General features: G+C 44.1%; 1 protein-coding gene across 29 annotated transcripts in view; it reads left to right on the forward strand.

Moving 5' to 3' along the window:
* SUSD1 (sushi domain containing 1) overlaps positions 1 to 19,348 on the forward strand; it is a 305,056-nt gene that overhangs the window by 115,792 nt on the left and 169,916 nt on the right. For all 29 annotated transcript variants that reach the window (XR_009251485.1, XR_009251480.1, XR_009251484.1 and 26 more), the window contains 3 exons: positions 907 to 1,093; positions 12,216 to 12,312; positions 16,260 to 16,518. Coding sequence is in view for 19 of the 29 variants with exons in the window: in XM_058694526.1 (XP_058550509.1) it covers positions 907 to 1,093; positions 12,216 to 12,312; positions 16,260 to 16,518 (543 nt within the window). In the remaining 10 variants the exon portion in view is untranslated. The remainder of the gene's footprint in view (positions 1 to 906; positions 1,094 to 12,215; positions 12,313 to 16,259; positions 16,519 to 19,348) is intronic.

The following is a 19,348-nucleotide window of genomic DNA, read 5'->3' on the forward strand; positions in this document are numbered from 1 at the left end:
GGGCAGGCAGAGGAGAAGAATCCTGCTGAGGTTTTACCAGACCAGCTTGGAGTTTCCTAAGTCAGGTCCTGCTCTGGAGAAGGCTTAGTTCAGATTCCTCTTTCTTTCCTTCTTTCTTTCTTTCTTTCTTTCTTTCTTTCTTTCTTTCTTTCTTTCTTTCTTTCTTTCTTTCTTTCTTTCTTCCTTCCTTCCTTCCTTCCTTCCTTCCTTCCTTCCTTCCTTCCTTCCTTCCCTCCCTCCCTCCCTCCCTCCCTCCCTCCCTCCCTCCCTCCTTCCTTCCTTCCTTCCTTCCTTCCTTCCTTCCTTCCTTCCTTCCTTTTGTTCTTTCTTTCTTTCTCTTGCTTTCTTTCTCTCTTTTAACTTTTATTTAATGTTTGTTTATTTTTGAGAGAGAGACAGAGTGTGAGCAGGGGAGGGGCAGAGAGAGAGGAGTCACAGAATCTGAAGCAGGCTCCAAGCTCTGAGCTGTCCACCCAGAGCCCCGTGTGGGGCTTGAACTCACAAGCCATGAGATCATGACCTGAGCCAAAGTCGGATGCTTAACCAACTGAGCCACCTGGACGCACCTTCGTTTTCTTTCTAGGAAAATGTTCTGTGGCTTTGCTCCTATAGTTTTGCCAACAGACTTTCACATTGCTCATTGTATATGTGAGAACGAGACCAAGAAAATTGTTAGTACTGGGGCCTCGGCCTTTCGCACATTTTGATTTAAAGCTATTTTTATTGCGCTGATATATCGTGGCAACAGTATTTATGGTATTACGTCTCTAATATTTGTTTACTGTTGTATTTCACTTTTTGAAGGAACTTTAGAGTTAAGAGCAAGATTGCTCATGAGAAAAGGTTTGGAGGCATTTGGAGCTTTCCAGGCCAGCCATTCACCTAGTGAACTTTTCTGTGTTTCAGTTCCACATTCAGGGCCAGAGATGGTATCAGAAGGAATTTTCCCAGGAAATAATCTTTAATATCACTACCAGCAGTCAGGCTCCCGAGATGTGCTTGGACCTGCATCCGGGCACCAACTACAGTGTCCACGTCCAGGCTTTGTCTTCTGAACTTCCTGTGGTCCTCTCCCTGACAACCCAGATAACAGGTAAATCTTGAATAACAGCATTTGGATGAACGCAGTCACCACAGAGCCGTAGATGGGCCCAGATAGAGAGAAACACTATTGCTTCCTATCATTAAAGAATGAACTTGAAGAGCGAGAGGAAAAAGGGCGTGGGACTGGAGAGACTACTGTAACTGTGACTGTAATATTTTATTCCTTAAAAAGACAGCTGAAACAAACCATTAATGCGAATTAAATCCGGCTAGCGTGTCTATGAATGCTGGTTACATTCCTTCCGGATATTTGAAATAGTTCAAACATTTCATACCTAAAAAGAATTTTCTCTCATTAGTACTGTTTCTCAGTAACATGAGTTAATTGTCATTCTGTTGCAAGTGCCTCAAGAGTCTGTCCTTTCCGGGGAGGAGTGATAGGTAGTCCCACTCTGGTCCCTGGAAAATTCACTTTCCTCTCATTTTCTTGTCTCTCTTCAAATCTGGGAGAGTTGAGCTAAGACTCGGAGTATTGCCTTCTTGTTTCTTACTTCACCGAGCAATTAGAAGTCATCAGGGAGGACTTGCCTCTCCCAAGTCTCCCATTGCTACTCTCGGGCAGAACCGTGTGTTCTGTCTTCTCTCTGGTCCCCACTCCTCAGGTGACTGCTCCCCTCAATGGGTGTGTTGGATCCCATCCCTTCCTGCCCAGTCATCATCCCCAGTAGAGAAATCATCCCAGCACTGCACAAGCATGTTGTAGGATCTCCATTTTTAAATGAAAACCAAAGAAACTAAAAAACTCACTTCCTTTGAGCCCGTATTCCCCCCAGCTACTTCTTTCAGCATCCCCTTTACCGTAAAACTCCTTGAAGGAAGTGTCTGTTCTATAGACTCCACATCCTTACTTCAGGTACTTCCTTTAACTGTTTCCAAACTGGAGGTGGTTGTCCTGGCCACACTGCTTTACTGAAAGTGTCTCCATCTTGCAAAATCCGCTGCCCAATTTTGTTTTTATTTAATTTTTATTCCCTTTCCCGCCCCCCCACCCCCTCCCCCACCATGGCATTTGGCATTCGGCATTCCTGCCTTCTTGAAATACAGTTTCTCTGGGCTTTTAGGTCCTCCTGCCTCACTGGCTGCTCCTTCTCAGTCCTCTTTGCTGGCTCCTCTTTGCTCAGTCCTCTTTTACGGATGCCCTCTCTGCCTGTTCCTCTTCCTTTTTCTTCATTATCTACCCCCTCTGCCCAGCTAAGAATATTACCTGTATGCTGAGGATTCCCAGATATGTATCCTAGTCCCAGATTCTCCCCTGAGTGCCATGCTCATATATCCAGTCATCTTTTAAACAACTTCTTGCACACCCAATTGACAAGTCCAAGAGGATTTTGATTTCTCAACTCTCCTCTCACCTTCAAAGCCATTTTCCGTCCAGGCTTCCCTCTCTTGGTTATTGGCATTCCTGTTCACCTGTTGCTCAGGCGAAAAAGCTTCTACCCTTCCCGACCAACTTCTGCTTTTGTTTCTAAAATATATTTGGAATCCACCCACTTCTCTCCGTCTTCACCTTCACCACAAAGCAACCTTATCCAAGTCAGCAACCTCTTGCTTGGACTCCTACACTGACTTTCTTACTGGTCTTTCTGCTTTCACGGGTGCCTGTCAGTCTCCCACCCCTCACCCCCACTCCCAAGTATGGTGAGACCATAACTTTAAAAAGATCACTCAGAAGTCAGAGTGATCTTTTTTTTTTTTTTTTAAATTTTTTTTTCAACGTTTTTAATTTTATTTTTGGGACAGAGAGAGACAGAGCATGAACGGGGGAGGGGCAGAGAGAGAGGGAGACACAGAATCGGAAACAGGCTCCAGGCTCCGAGCCATCAGCCCAGAGCCTGACGCGGGGCTCGAACTCACGGACCGCGAGATCGTGACCTGGCTGAAGTCGGATGCTTAACCGACTGCGCCACCCAGGCGCCCCCAGAGTGATCTTTTAAAAATGCATAGGAGAATGTGTCATCCCTAGCTCAAAACCGTCCAATGAGTTTGCATTAGCATTAGAATAGAATCCACGTTCTTACCATGAAGCATGGAGTCTGGCTCCCTGCCTCCCTGACTTCATCTCTGCTCTCTCTGTTTCTCGCTAGCCTCTGCTGCCCCCCTGCCTTCTTCGCTGTTCCTCAGATGGGTCAAACCTGTTTGTGCATCCAGGCCTTTCCATTTACTGTTTACTGTTCCTGGTGCCCACTCTGCACATGGCTTCTTTATAATCATCCAGGTCTCTGCTCAGATGCCAGTACCTTAGAGAAGCTCTCCCTGCCCGTCCTTTCAAAAATAACCTCCGTCTCCACCCCATCACTTGCTCTCCACTTATCCTGTGTGAATTTCATCATAGAACTTGTTTTCAGAACTTGTATTTAAAAAAATTTTTTTAACGTTTATTTATTTTGAGAGAGAGAGGGGGAGAGAGAGGGAGGGAAGGAGGGAGGGGCAGGTTGCAAGAGCAGGGGAGGAACAGAGAGAGAGGGAGACAGAATCCCAAGCAGGTTCCAGGCCGTCAGTGCAGAGTCCAACACAGGGCTTGAACCCACACACCATGAGATCATGACCTGGGCCTGAATCAAGAGATGGACGCTTCACCGACTAGGCCACCCAGGCACCCCCAGAATTTGTGTTTTTTAGTTTACTTGTTTATTTGCTTTTCCCCGACTAAGCTCCTTGAAGGCAGAGATGTAAAGATAGTGCTGGCACATAGCACAACAAACCCTGAATGGCCATTGCATGGTATTAGCATTGAGGGGATGGCTGGTGAGTTAAGAAAGGCTTTAAAAAAAAAAAAAAGAATTTACTAAGTTTTAGGCTGGAAGGAGAAGTAATGTCCAATTGGGCATCTCTCTGTGGTGACTTAGTCAAATGAATACCTATTTAGTTTCCTGCTCTGTGGTTCTTACCGTGTTTGGCTGGTTTGTACTGCTGATTTAAATCAGTATTTCAAATTTTTTGAGTTGGATAAGGGAGTCTCTTCTTGAGGAGACATTTATTTTAATCTTGTTTTGTAGGCTAACTATAGCCCCCTTAGCTGAAGCGCCCTGTTCTCATGGCCACCAGGGGACACTGTTGAGCTATTTAAGTCCATTGAGACCCTTCAAAAAGTTCTTTGTGACAACGGCTGCATATTTTCCAACTCTACCCTACTTTAAAGAATTTGAAATTTTAAAAAAGTGAAAAATTCAAGTTGTTATGATCTTTTCAAAAGGTAAAAAACAAACAAAAAACCACCCAAACTCTCTTTTTTTATAAAAGGGGAAAAAAGAGAGCCTTATGTGTTGATAGGAAGAGGTATGCCTTGATTGCCTAAGATATGGCTGTGTTTCAATAAAATCCTGAACTTTTCAATCTTACCAGAAATGCGAGGCAAGGGATTTGGGCCTGGAAAACTCAGCAGCTGATTTCCCAGAAGGAAAGTGAATGGAATTTCCCTTCCGAATGCCTTACATTAAACTAAATCTCCCTAATGGGAACAGGATGAAGAGTAGTGCTTTAAATATATCGCTGACCTCAGAGGAGGGTGCAAGTTCTAGGCACGTTGAAGGGCAGAGGAAAGTGTTGGAGTGAGAAAAGGAGAGCGTGTTGGCCTGAGGGGAGGGGGGGAGACCAGGTCCTCTCCCAGGGCTTGTACCTCAGGGCTGACAGGCTCCCTCAGGTAGAGCCCAGTGAGCTGAATTCCTCAGAAGAGCTCCACTACTTACACTCCTTTTAGGAGAGGGTAAAGAGCAAACTCCATCCTTGGTGTAGACCCAGAGTCAGAAGAGCTTTCACACGTTGGTTATGCTATTTTCTAGCCAAGTCAGAAAGCTTGTCTTCCCATAGGGAGAGAGAAAAAACCAGAGAGGGGAAAGTGGGGGGCGGGGGAGAGAGAAAACAAATGTGTGTGGAAAGGTAAAGCTAAACCACTTGTGTACACAACACGGTGATAATTTGAGGTTGAATATTTATTATAGAATCAAGAATGCTGGAGGAGAAAAGGGAAGAAAGGATGTCAAGGAAACCATTCCTTCCCAAGGTGCCCTTTAGTACCAAGGCTGGAAACTAATATGGGAAATTTCCCATCTCTGCCTGCATTCGGGAAAAGAAAAAGAGAATGTACTTTTTTCAGATATTCAGGAAAGCAATCAAAAACATAGGTATGTCCTGAGCATTAGCAGACTGTCCCTTTAATGGAGAGAATGGAGAGGTCTAGTCAGGGTAGCTCTGATTCCCCCACAGGACTAGAAGCCACAGCCCCCACGTCTGATATCTCCTCTCTTCCTATTGGGTGTCCCCAGAAAGCACTGTACAGGACCAAGTCTGTTGAGTTCTTCTGCCAGAGGCTTCTCGTCCATGGTTGGCTACCCATAGACTTTCCAAGGACAGTGCACCCCTGTGTCCTCTGAGAACCCTATTTCCTTGGGCTGTTTCCAGGGTACCACACTTATTCCTGCTGGTCCCCCTCGCTCCCAGGGGGCAGAAGCTGCAGTAGAGGTCCGGAGAGGGACTGGCCTTCATCCCAGCTGTTCCTGTGTTTGTCCGGACTCTCTGAGAGTCTTTCATGGACACAAGTTCTTTGACATCTGGGTATGTAATGTTAGACTAGAAGGAAGGTATGGCCCTTCCTTACCTCCATGGGCCACCTATTCTCTCATCCCCTGAACTCTCCCAGCTACTTTCTAGCAGATCTAAATCCCAAACCTCCAAGTGAATGGCTGTGTGGGGATGGGTATCTCCCAGTTCCCCTCACTGAAAGCATCCACACCTTGACCTAGGCCCCATGGAGACAAGATGATACACCGCAGAGGAAAATAGGCTGGGTGTGTTATTTTCTTGTATTAGCCTTAGCTTTTACCAAATATGAATGAGAACATTTCTTTACACCAGAAGCGTAAAAACCAGAGTTTCTGTGTGTGGTGGAAGAGTGTGGGAGGGGCATGGGGTGATTTAACAATTTAACCCAGCAAATATTTATTGACTGGTTATGTACAAAGACCTGTGCTAAGTGCTGAAGGGGGGATGTAAAGATGAAGAGAAGATTGTTCCTTCTCCCCGGAAGGCCAAGTCTCACAACTTCATCGATAGGGGGAATATAGCCAGCCTTGTAATGGCTGCTGACTTATGGTGCAAGCTACCATTGTTTCTATTGCTGTCAGTTTCAGTTGGTCATGCCTCCCCAAGTGTGCAGTGTGATCTGCTGGGGAGGTGCTAAGGATTCAAAAAGAACCAACGCGGTGTCTTTGTATGTATTTATTTATGTGTGTCATTTCCTTGTATTTACTTGAAATTTATAGCATAAAGTTGGGGCTTTAGTTTTGGCACAGATTCAATTTTCTTTTCCATTCTTTTTATTCATGTTGGTGTGTTTTAGAGGAATTTTAACACATTTTCACTTATATTACTTCCTTTCTCTTACTGATTTTAATAGTTTGCCTACATTAATGATATTAACCTTTTGTTATACATATTATAACCCACCTCCTGGGTTATTTACTGTTTATTTTTCTTGTCAGTATTCTTTTTTAACATTTTAGACATTTAAACATTTCATGTAATCAATTCTGTTGATTCTTTTATAGTTTCTGCCTCTGGTCATGCCAAGAAAAACCTTCCCCCACCCTGAAATTAGATCAATTCTTTTTTTTTTAAATTTTTTTTTTTTTCAACTTTTTTTTTTTTTTTTTTTTTTTTTTTTGGGACAGAGAGACAGAGCATGAACGGGGGAGGGGCAGAGAGAGAGGGAGACACAGAATCGGAAACAGGCTCCAGGCTCCGAGCCATCAGCCCAGGGCCTGACGCGGGGCTCGAACTCACGGACCGCGAGATCGTGACCTGGCTGAAGTCGGACGCTTAACCGACTGCGCCACCCAGGCGCCCCTAGATCAATTCTTATTCTCTAATATTGTCTAATGCTTCGTCGTCTTCTTTTTTTTTTAAAGTAATCTCTGTGCCCAATGTAGGGCTTGAACTCACAACCCCAAGATCAAGGGTCAGATTCTCTACTGACTGAGCCATCCCCTCTGATGCTTGTTGATAGTTTTGCTTTTTGCCTATAAATTTAGACCCATTTGGAATTTGTCTTGATATATAGTATAAGGCTAAATTTACAGGGTATTTTTTTCCCCTAAATGATAAGCCAGTTTCCCACCACCTTTTTTTTTTTTAATTTTTACCTTATTATTTTTTAAATATTTATTTATTTTTTAGAGAGAGCACGAGAGGGAGAGGGGCAGAGAGAGAAACAGACAGAATTAGAGGCAGGCTCCAGGCTCTGAGCTGTCAGCACTGAGCCTGATGCGGGGCTCAAACTCACAAGCCATGAAAATATGACCTGAGCTGAAGTCGGACGCTTAACCAACTGAGCCACCCAGGTGTCCCCCATACCACCTTTGGAAACACTGTCTGTGCTATGCACTATATTCTCATTTATTTGTTTGGATCTCTTTCTAGACTCTCTAATTTCTTCCATTCCTTTGCTTGTCCTGGGCTTGTACCATGCTATTTCAATTATTGTAATTTTATGCTATATTTAATATTTTATAGGGAAAGTTCTCCTTCACTGCTTTTCTCCTTACTCTCCAGAGTTTTCTCACATGGCAGTCCCCGTATTTTCCTTTGTCATTTGCTTATGGGGTCTTCCCCCATCTTACATACCCAGGGTGGAAGAACTATACTCTCCAGCCCAGACATGACCCATTTCTGGCCTTGGGTCTGATTTGATTTAAATCAGTAATGAGGCTAATGTAAAGAAAAGCACATCTACCCAGGACACCAGCTGGGGGCGGGGGGTGGGGTGGGGCGCGGGACTGGGAATAGCACCTCGGAAAACATGGCTGGAAGTTAAGATTATTTAACCTTGAAATGTGGCTAACAACTCGCCTAATGAAGTTCAGGCTTTTACATGAGTGAAAAAAAAGTAGCCTATTTAAAATAGAAGGTGGGGAAGGTCTTGGAACAGAAAGCAGTCTGGAAGTCACATGTGGATGGAATTGGCCGGATGGCAGTGGCACATTTAGAACTAACTGCAGGCATGAAACTAGCAAAGGGCAGTGTAGCATGAAACAGTCAGGGGTGGCTTTCCAGCTCCTTCTGTGGGCCTGCCTTCTCCCAGCTGAGCTAGCGCTTTGTTCTGCTTGTACCGAGGACGGGGCAAAACTGGGCAGTCTTAAGAGGTGAACCAAAAGACTAGAGTAACTGGAATTATTAATCAGAGAAGAGCAAACAGAGGAAAAATTTAAAAGAGCCCGAGGAAGGTTCTCACACAGAGAGTGAACAGTTCATCCCCCTCTGGGCTGAAAACAGGAAATGTGTGATAAAAAGCACTTGCTTTACTGTGACAACAGGACATCACAAATGAAAGGCATTTCAATGTTAGCATGAAGGGCTGAGGGCAGAAATTCTCAGACTGGAAGGGGCACATTACCCTGGAGGACCTGGCCAAGGCTTTTCAAACCTCAGCCTCCTCTCCCCATCGCGGCTGCGGGAACCTGGCGGTCGTCTTCCTCAGGGGCGTGAGTTTCAGAATCTCTTTGGAACACACACCTCTTAGAAACAGTGTAGACCTCCAAGGCCTGTGAGACCCTGACTGTGTAAGCAGGGGCTGTTCCAGGTCACCTTCCAGGGTCCCTAGCAATCCCACAAGCTTATGGAAATGTAATTTATGTGGCCATATCTAGGTGACTTTGGAAGGAATTCTAGATTTGGCACTGTTTAATAAAAGTTACTGGGGCTCTCACTCTTCCACTTGGTATCAGATGCCTGGGGATCCTAGTGGTCGGTGCTGAGGTGCATTTACCCCATCACCCCGGGGAGCTACCGACGGCTGACTCTGAAGCACCACCATGGTTTGCTCCTGTCTGGACCTGCATTCTAACTGCCGGCTGGACAATTCCACAAGCATGTCAGCGAGCTGCTTCTGAACTTCTCTTCCAGACCTTGCATGACATCACTGCTGACTCAGTTGTCAAAACCAAAGCCCAGATTCTTCCCTCTTCCTTATCTTCCACCACGTTCTGTTCTCTGTCTCCCTGAGTGTCTCTTCCACCTGCCCCCTCTCCTCCATTCTCAGTGCTGTCACTTGCTTCAGACCTCAGGCACATCTTAACAAGGTTTTGGACAACTGGTACTTCGGTTCTTTTTCAATTCCTCCTTCAACCAGCTGTCTACATTGTATTTTTTTTTTTTTAATTTTTTTTTAACGTTTACTTGCTTTGAGGGAGATAGAGACAGTACAAATGGGGAGGGGAAGAGAGAGAGGGAGACAGAGAATCCCAAGCAGGCTCTGCACTGTCAGTGTGGAGCCCAACACGAGGGCTTGAACTCAGGAAACCCATGAGATATGACCAGAGCTGAAACCAAGAGTCAGATGTTTAACTGACTGAGCTACCCAGGTGCCCTAATATTTCTTTTTTTAAAATTAATTAATTAATTTATTTATTTATTTATTTTGGGGGAGAGACAGACAGACCATGAGCAGGGGAGGGGCAGAGGGAGAGAGAGAATCCCAAGTAGGCTCCACCTTCAGCTCAGAGCCTGACTCGGGGCTTGATCTCACAACTCTGAGATCATGACCTGAGGTGAAGTCAGGAGTTGGATGCTTAACCATCTGAGGCACTCAGCTGCCCCTAAATTGTCTTTCTAAAATACACATCTGCTAAGAAATCTGTAAATGACTTCATTCTATTGCCAGGACCTCAGATCTGACCTCTATCCACACCTCCCATTTGTTGCCTACCAGACAGGGGCTCAGCCTTTCAGCTATGCTGAACTACTGGTGGGGCTGCAGTTCTGTCTCTGCCCTCTCTCCCACCTCCTGCCCCTGTATACATGTATTTCTGCATTCTATGGTCTCGGCGCCCCCTGCCCTTGTTCAGGTGTCCTTCCTCTGCACCTTCTACAACACCCTGTGTATAACTTTCTCATGGTTCTGAGCACTGCATGTTTCTGAAACCGTCTCCACTATTAGAGTCTGAACTCCTGGAGAGCAGAAACTGTGTCTTCCATGGCTGTTTCTTCCAGCCTCCCATGGTACGTGATGTATAAAGGTAGCTAATAAAGGTGTTGATTGATGATGTATAAATGACATATTTGTTAGAGCTTTTTTTTTTTTTTAATTTTTTTTTTTAACGTTTATTTATTTTTGAGACAGAGAGAGACAGAGCATGAACAGGGGAGGGGCAGAGAGAGAGGGAGACACAGAATCTGAAACAGGCTCCAGGCTCTGAGCTGTCAGCACAGAGCCCGACGCGGGGCTCGAACTCGCACACCGCGAAATCATGACCTGAGCCGAAGTCGGACACTTAACCGACCAAGCCACCCAGGCGCCCTGTTAGAGCTTTTTTTTAAATTTTTTAAATTAAAAAAAATTTTTTTAACGTTTATTTTTGAGACAGAGAGAGACAGAGCATGAATGGGGGAGGGTCAGAGAGAGAGGGAGACACAGAATCTGAAACAGGCTGCAGGCTCTGAGCCATCAGCACAGAGCCCGACGCGGGGCTGGAACTCACAGACCATGAGATCGTGACCTGAGCCGAAGTCGGACGCTCAACCGACTGAGCCACCCAGGCGCCCCAGAGCTTTTTTTAATTGGGGAATGATTGGCATACAAGTTATATTAGTTTCAGGTATACAACATAATAATTTGATATTTATATACATTATGAAATGGTCACCACAATAAATCTAGTCACCATCTGTCACCATACAGAGTTGCTACAATATTATTGACTGTATTCCTTATGCTGCACATTACATCCCTATGTCTTATTTATTTTATAACTAGAATATTGTACCTCTTAATCCCTTTCTCTTATTTTGTCTACCCCCCAAATCCCCTTCCCTCTGGCAACTATCATATTTTATTTTATTTTTTTAAGTTTATTTTTAAGAGAAAGAGAGAGAGACAGAGTGCAAGCAGGGGAGGGGCAGAGAGAGAGGGAGACACAGAATCTGAAGCAGGCTCCAGGCTTCAAGATGTCAGCGCAGAACCCAATGTCTTGAACTCATGAACTGTGAGATCATGACCTGAGCCAAAGTCGGAGGCTTAACTGACTGAACCATCCAGGTGCCCCTCATGATAGTGCTTTAAAATCTATCCAGGAAGGTCTAAGTTTTTATTATAATTTGGATTGGAAATTTCTACCCCAAGTCTATTTTCTAATTGGGTAAATAGAGTCTTGAGTGTTTATTTTGGCCTCCTACTCCTCACTTTCACTGTAACAGAGTTCTAGGCCAGGGTTGGGAGGGGGGGCATTCATATTTTATTCTTTGTCTTTCTTCCTTTCTCCCTCTATAAATCTCATCCACTTGATAGCAGTGTTGAGAAGATCATATGAGATAAGGCCTGTGCAGAAAACAGCTAGTACATTTAGTTAGTGCCCAGTGCATCTCAGCTGTGTTACCCACAAGGCACAATGGCGGCCGGTGCCTTCATACTGTGAATGTAGCTATCAGTTAGATACTAGAACACTGGTGTCAGCCAACATAGTCCCCTCCCAGTGGAAAGTCTATTTGGGAAACCTGGTTGCTGGAGAGAACAAAAGAAGGACAGAATGTTCTGTGATTGGGAAGGATCTAGAAGTCTGATATGCTGGTTTTCCCCAGCATATCTGGAACCTGTCCACCAAGTTAACTGTAAGGCCCACTGTATCCACCCTGTCAGCACTGGGGAATTGCTTATTTTTTTTTTTTAAACTTTACTGTGGTAAAATATATAACATAAAATGTACCATTGTAACCGTTTTCTGGCACAGAATTAAGTACATTCATGATGTTGTAAATCATCACCACTATCTATTTCTACAATCTTTTCATCATCCCAGACAGAAATTCTGTTGATCATTACACAATTAACTCCCCCTTGCCTACCCACCCCTCAGTCCTTAGCAGCTTCCATTCTACTTCTGCTTCTATGAATTTGTCTGTTCTAGATATTGCATGTAGGAGGGATCATATAATGTCTTTCTAAGTCTGGCTTATTTCATTTAGTGTCATGTTTTCAAGATTCATTCGTGTTATAGCATATGTCAGAAAATGCTCATCAGTCCTTACATTCGAACTTTCCTTTTGATGGCCCCCATTAGGACCACTTTGGTCATGCTTCCATTTGTTCTGATCACACCCTTTTCCTCTTTTTGACTTGTTTTCAGAGCCTCCCCTTCCAGAAGTAGACTTTGTCACAGTGCATGGAAGGCCTCTACCACGTCTGAGACTGAGGAAAGCCAAGGAGAAAAATGGACCGATCAGGTGAGCAGTGCCCCCTTCTCCATGGTTGTCCAGGGATCCTCATAGAGAGTTTTGGAAACTTTGGTTTAATTGAGGAGCTCTCTCTTTAGGTGCTGTGCTCAAATTATTGGGGCAGTATAGGCAGGGCCTCATATTCATTTATTATTTTAAACTTTTTTTTTTTTTGAAGTTTGTTTTATTTTGAGAGAGAGAGTGAGTGCATGGGAGGGGCAGAGAGCGAGAGAGAGGGAAAGAGAGAATCTCAAGCAGGCTCTGTATTGTCAGTATGGAGCCAGATGTGGGGCTTGAACTCACAAACTGATCATGTCCTGAGCTTAAACCAAGAGTCGGTCATGCAGGTGCCCCGGGGCCTTTTATTTTTGATTCCTTGGGCACAGACTGGGTCTTTAACTCCAACCAGGTCCCTTCCAAATGAATAGAGAGACTTCTAAGGAGCCAGAAACAAGCATTTGGGCAGCTTAGCTCAATAATTAAATCCATTCCTTTGGTCAGTGGACAAGCATTGGTTGAGTGTAACGTATCAGGTGTGATCCTTTGCACTCATATCTTAACATACATCTCTTCGTGATGATGGATCAAGAGCATCATTTCATTTACCAAAGACAGAGTATGTTTTTCTTTATTTAAGGATGATCTTTGGGTATGGGTAGTGGCTTCTGAAAAGGGTCATTTGGATAACTCTCTTAATTCAACCACATACTGAGTTAAGGGCAAGGCACTGGATAGTTAATGACTGCTTCTGGGATTCCAGATTTTATTAGGATGGAATTAATCCACCTCAGTTGGAGAACTACATTGTCTTCCATTAGGCATTTTATTTAGAGGGTCATGGTTGGATTAAGAAAGTAGAATTATTCCCTTTTTTTTTTTTTTAGAAAGGAAGATAGAGGATTCCCTGGAGAGATAAGCAACTCTCTCACGGGAATAAGGCAAGGACATGGCAATAACCTTGCCATCCTTGACCTAACCTTCATTGTCTTATGTCAGTCTTGACCTGTTAGTCTAATGACCCTTCAGTACAATCAAGGTGAAAATAAATGTGAGATATTATAAAGTTAAAAGAAAGTCTGGATCTATTATTTGTGTGTCCATTTATCTTTATTTTTTTTATTTAAAAAAATTTTTTTAATGTTTATTTATTTTTGAGACAGAGAGAGACAGAGCGTGAGTGGGGGGAGGGGCAGAGAGAGAGGGAGACACAGAATCCAAAACAGGCTCCAGGCTCTGAGTGGTCAGCACAGAGCCCGATGCGGGGCTTGAACTCACGGATCGTGAGATCATGACCTGAGCCGAAGTCAGACGCTTAACTGACTGAGCCACCCAGGTGCCCCCATTTATCTTTATTTTTAAAAAATGTTTATTAATTTATTTTGAGAGAGAGAGAGTGAGCGTGACTGGGAGAGGGGCAGAGAGAGAGGGAGACAGAGAATCCCAAGCAGGCTCTGCACGGCCAGCGCAGAGCCTGATGTAGGGCTCAAACCCACAAACTGTGAGATCATGACCTGAACCAAGATCAAGAGTTGGTTGCTTAACTGACTGAGCCACCAAGGTGTCCCAATCTGTGTGTCCATATATAATGAAACTTAGGCTTTTCCTGTCTTTCCATTAGTTTAAGTGCAGCAAATTCTTAAAGGTCTTTCCTGGGATGGCTATTGCCCACATTGTTCTGTTTCTGACAAGTTACTGGAAGGCACTGCAATTCTGTTGCTATAAGGAGAACAGAAGTTATGATATCACTGTCTGAGAGAACTTGCAAGAGTAAATGTGATATGTAGGCCAAATAGTTACGTAAGGCAAAAAGAAAAGCCAAATGACAGTCTATCTTTGTGGCTAATGTGCTCTCCAGTGCCTCCAAAACAGGAAGTGGAGATCTGTGAGTCATTCAAGGGGCGGGGGGGGGGGGGGGGGGTGGCGGTGAGAAAGAGGGGAGAAGTCTTTCCAGAACAGTCATGTTCCAAACAGCCACAACTGCTTCCCTAACGTCATCAGGGTTAATTACCAGAAGGCAAGTGGGGTGATTTCCTCTCCCTGAGTACCTGGTTTGAGCTGGGGCAGCAGCTTTGCCAGTGTGTGAGACAGGCCTGAGTCTGCTTTGTGCATCATTGGGGGTAGGGCAGTGGCTTGGGCCACTTGGTGGAGCTGGGCTCTGGGACCATGGCTGCCTCCTTAGCTTGGTGATCTTGGACAGATGATACAGCCTGTTCCCGGGTTCTCTTAATGCTAGTGTCTCCCACACTTGCCAACTTCTAGAAATCACCTAGGGGTGCTTTATCAGCAGTGCAAATTCTCGCACTTGACTCTTGGAGATTTCAATTCAGTAGGTCTGGGACAGGGGCTGGAAATTTGTATAATTATCAAGCAACTCAGCTGATTATGATCATGCTAACTGGGGAAGACTGCTTTATGTCCTATGACTGGTGCCTCTAATGGGCAATGTCCAGAACCAAAGGTATGCCTTGAACTTGCACTTGAACACCACTATCTACATGGAAAGACAAGGTGGATTTGAAGAGGAGCTTGTGGGCAGCATGGAGCTGCTGCACTATTTACTTTCTTACCTGCAGCCACGATTCGTAGGAATGTCTTCAGGTCTCCAGGAAACTGTGTTGTTACAAGTGTTCCCTTGTAGGGAGTGGATTCTTAGTAAATGTTTACAGTGGTGGTGATGACAGCTCACTGCCCTGCAGGCTTTACTTTGTACCTTTTGGAGAAAGCCCTTTGCTGGAAAGTGAGCCCAGACTTTGTGGAAATCAGGACTCTGGGACCCCTAGGGTTTTTGGGTGGAGATTTTCCAAGTCCAACACCTACTATGGTGGGGGGCTCCCTTTTCTTAACGTAGTGACCCATGGACTTTTAGGAAGGAAGAGGTAGGGCGTTTAGGAATGTGGAGCAGGTAGTGTATATTTATTGGTAAAATAGATCATGTGGCCTAATGGTTTGGAAATGACCCCAATCATATTCGGTACTGATGCATATTTTTCCTCTTTACTGAAATTTCAACTCAAGAAATGTTAGTGGGGAGTCAGTCACAGCCAAAGAACTGTGTAAGGATTTGCAAGGATATAAGTGTCAATCATTTAAATCCCTGCTCTTAAGCCTGACCGGGAAAGCAGGTGTTCAGACACGTGCTATACTAGAGGCAGGAGCTAAGGACTGAAGAGATGGGAACAAAAAAGAAGTCGTGATTCATTCTCAGTGCGTTTTTATGCTGACACCTCCTTTCACCGACAGGTTTTGAATTTGGTGGGATAAACCATATTAAACACACACAAAAGGAGAGTAGATTGCTGGTGTGCCTCTTTGTCCACACCTAGGGAACAGTTCCATAATGCACATATGACATTGTCCCTTTGAGGCTATTTCGGGATATTGTCAGGCTAGACTAACTCATGGTGACTTTGCACTCCTTCCTTCTCATTTATTTCACATGAACTTTGGTATCAGTCTGTGAACCGGAGGGAATGCAGATCACATGAGTTCCGTTTTAGGTTGCCATGTGATTAGAGCTGTTTTGTAGACTTAGACCATTAACTCTTGTAGGTGGCCAGCCTCCATGTGACTGCTGAACCCTTGGCCCAGCTGGGCTTTATTTGCCCACGTGGAGAGCATTGATTAGATCGGCTTTATGGCATGCACGCTCAGGGCGGCCATACTTGTAATAACTTCTCCCAGCTCTAGAGGATGTACTTGGCGTCCATCCTCAGCGAGAACTTGAGATCCCTCACCCCATGTCATGTGGCGTTAGCAGTACAGGTTCAAACTCAAGTGCCCTACCTGTTGGAGCCATCAGACTGTCGATCCGCTGTGGGCAAGGACTTTTTCTTGTGCAGTTTTGTATGTGCCTCTAGTGCCTAGAGAAGTGTTTCTCTCATAGCAGGTGCTCAGTAAATATGAATAAATAAATGAATGAAGCAAGGGTCTGATAGACATTTTCTTTTTATTTCCAGTTCCTACCAGGTGTTGGTGCTTCCCCTGGCCCTCCAAAGCACTTTTTTTTGTGATTCTGAAGGGGCTACCTCATTCTTTAGCAACACCTCTGATGCCAGTGGATATGTGGCTGCGGAACTACTGGCCGAAGATGTTCCAGATGATGCCATGGAGATATCTATTGGGGACAGGCTGTACTATGGGAAATACTATAATGCACCTTTGAGAAAAGGGAATGATTACTGGATTATATTACGAATCACAAGTGAATGGAATAAGGTATATACTTCTTTAAAAACTCTTGTGACTTCTCTGTTTTCTTTTTCATGTGAAAGTTAAATGTTTGGACATTTGTTTTCCTGGTATTTGAGTTGGACAACTGCATGTAATAACCATAAAAATGTGTTGACTACTTTGCCTTTATAAATGATGGGCAGGTGAAACCTTTAAGGAGGTTGATGTTCTGAACTTCCTGCAGGACCCGGCTGGATTTATGCTTGGACTGACCTAGTTTTGGTTCTTCCTCTTAAGCTGCAGGAATGCCCTCATCCTACTGCACTGCTGAAGCCTTAGTTAGAAAGGAACATCTAGATTTCCCTGTCACTTCCTTGTACTCCTGCCAAGCTGCCGCCTCCCCTCACTCTGTCTTGGAAGCAGGAAGGAGAGGCAGATTAACGTCAGCACTGCCCTATTTTCTCCTTCCATTGCTTCCTCGGCCATACCCACCTCTCCTCATCCTTAGAAAGACTATGTTATTCCAGTGGTGGTTCTTTCATGAGACCTAGAACTATGTAGTCATTGTATAATGAATAAATCTAGTGAGTTGGATAGGCAGAAAGCAGGCGCTGGATCAGTGGGCGGGGGTAGAAGTTCTCCTGGAAGAGCCATTGTGATGGGTTGTCCCAGGAGAACTCGAAGAGTGGGATAAATTCACATAGATTGGTGATGGAAATTACAAAAACATTGTATTAATATTATTAGAAACATCTCCTTTTTAAAAAGGTTTTTAACGTTTAATTTTGAGAGAGAAAGTGTGAGTGGAGGAAGGGTGCAGAGAGAGAGAGAGAAAGAGAGAGAGAATCCATAGCAGGCTCCTTGCTGTTAGTGCAAAGCCCAATGTGGGGCTCAAACCCACTAACAGTGAGATTATGCCCTGAGCTGAAGCTGTCTGTTCAACCAACTGAGCTACCCAGGCACCTCAATAGAAACATCTCTTGACTAATGAATCTGAGCCACCTGGACTATAAGGTTCATCACATACTTACGACCAAGACACACTCTATTTTTTTTAATTAGAAAAAAATATTTTAAGGTTTAGTTTTGAGAGAGAGAGACAAAGTGTGAGCAGGGGAGGGGTAGAGAGAGAGGGAGACACAGAATCTGAAGAAGGCTCCAGGCTGTGAGCTGTCAACACAGAGTCTGATGTGGGGCTCGAACTCACAAACTGTGAGATCATGACCTGAGCTGAAGTCGGATGCTTAACTGACTGCGCCCCAATTTTTTTTTTTTAATTTGAGAGAGTGCACGTGCATGAGCATGAGTGGGGAAGAGGGCAGAGGGAGAGAGAATCTCAAGCAGGCTCCATGCCCAGTGGGAACCAGATCTCACCACCGTGGGATCATGACCTGAGCTGAAGTCGGACTCTCAACCGACTGAACCACCCAGGCACCCCATCCTCCCTTTTTAGCATTCTACTGTATGTATGCACCACATTTTAGCCATTCATCTGTGGATAGATGCTTGGGTTGCTTCCATCTTTGAGCTATTTTGAATAAGGCTGCTATGAACATGCTGTACAAATATCTCCTTTGAGTCCTTGCTCTCCATTTTTTCGGCATTGACCCACAGTTGGAATCGTTGGGTCATATGGTAATTATCTTTGTATTTTTTTGAAGAACTGCCATACAGCAATGGCACCATATTACATTCTCACCGACAGTACACAATTATTCCATTTTCTCTACATCCTCCCCAAGAACTGCTGTTTTCTGTTTTGATAATGGCCCTCCTAATGGATGTGGGGTGGTGTCTCATTGTAGTTTGGGCTTCTGTTTTTCTAATGATTAGCGATGTTGAGCATCTTTTCAAAATGCTTTTGACAACTTTTATATCTTCTTTGGGGAAATGGTTATTCAAGTCATTTGCCCATTTTTTTTAATGTTTACTTTTTGAGAGGGCACACATGCACACACGTGTATGAGCAGGAGAGGGGCAGAGAGAGAGGGGGACAGAGGATCAAAAGTGGGCTCTGTGCTGACAGCAGAGAGCCTAACTCAGGGTTCGAACCCACAAACTGAACCATGAGATCATGACCTGAGCCAAACTTGGATGCTCAACCAACTGCGTCACCCATATGCCTCCCTTTACCCATTTTTGAAAAAGGTTATTTATTTCTTTGTTGTTGGGTTTTAGGAGTTCTCTATATATTCTGGATATTAATCCTTTATGAGATTTGCAATGTGCAAATATTTTCTACCATTCCATTGATGGCCTTTTTACTCTGTCGTAAGTGCCCTTTGATGCAGAAAAGTTCTTAATGTTACAAGCTTCTTTTTTTTATTCCAGTATAATTAATATACAGTGTTACATTTCAAGTGTACAATATAGTGATTCAACAATTCAGTGCATTATTCAGTGCTCATCATGATAAGTGAACTCAGTATTTCATTTATGTATTTCATTTATTCACCCATTTATTTCACCCACCCACCAACCCTTGGGCATCAACCAGTTTGTTCTCTGTATTTAGAAGTTTTGTTTCCTCTTTGTCTCTTCTCTGCCTCATTTCACTTAGCATTATACTCTCTAGATCCCTCCATATTGTTGCAAATGGCAAGTTGTCATTCTTTTTTATGGCTGAGCACCACACACACACACACCCACACACACACATCTTTATCCATTCATCTATTGATGGACACTTGAATTGCTTCCATATCTTGCTTATTGTATATAGTGCTGCAATAAACATAGGGGTGCATGTATTTTTTTCAATTCAGTTTTCATATGCTTTGGGTAAATACCCAATAGTGGCATTACTGGATCATACGGTAGTTCTATTTTTAATTTTTTGAGGGCCCTCCGTACAGTTTTCCACAGTGGCCACGCC

The sequence above is a fragment of the Neofelis nebulosa genome, chromosome 12, assembly GCF_028018385.1.
Source record: "Neofelis nebulosa isolate mNeoNeb1 chromosome 12, mNeoNeb1.pri, whole genome shotgun sequence".
In the NCBI taxonomy this organism is placed as follows: domain Eukaryota; kingdom Metazoa; phylum Chordata; class Mammalia; order Carnivora; family Felidae; genus Neofelis; species Neofelis nebulosa.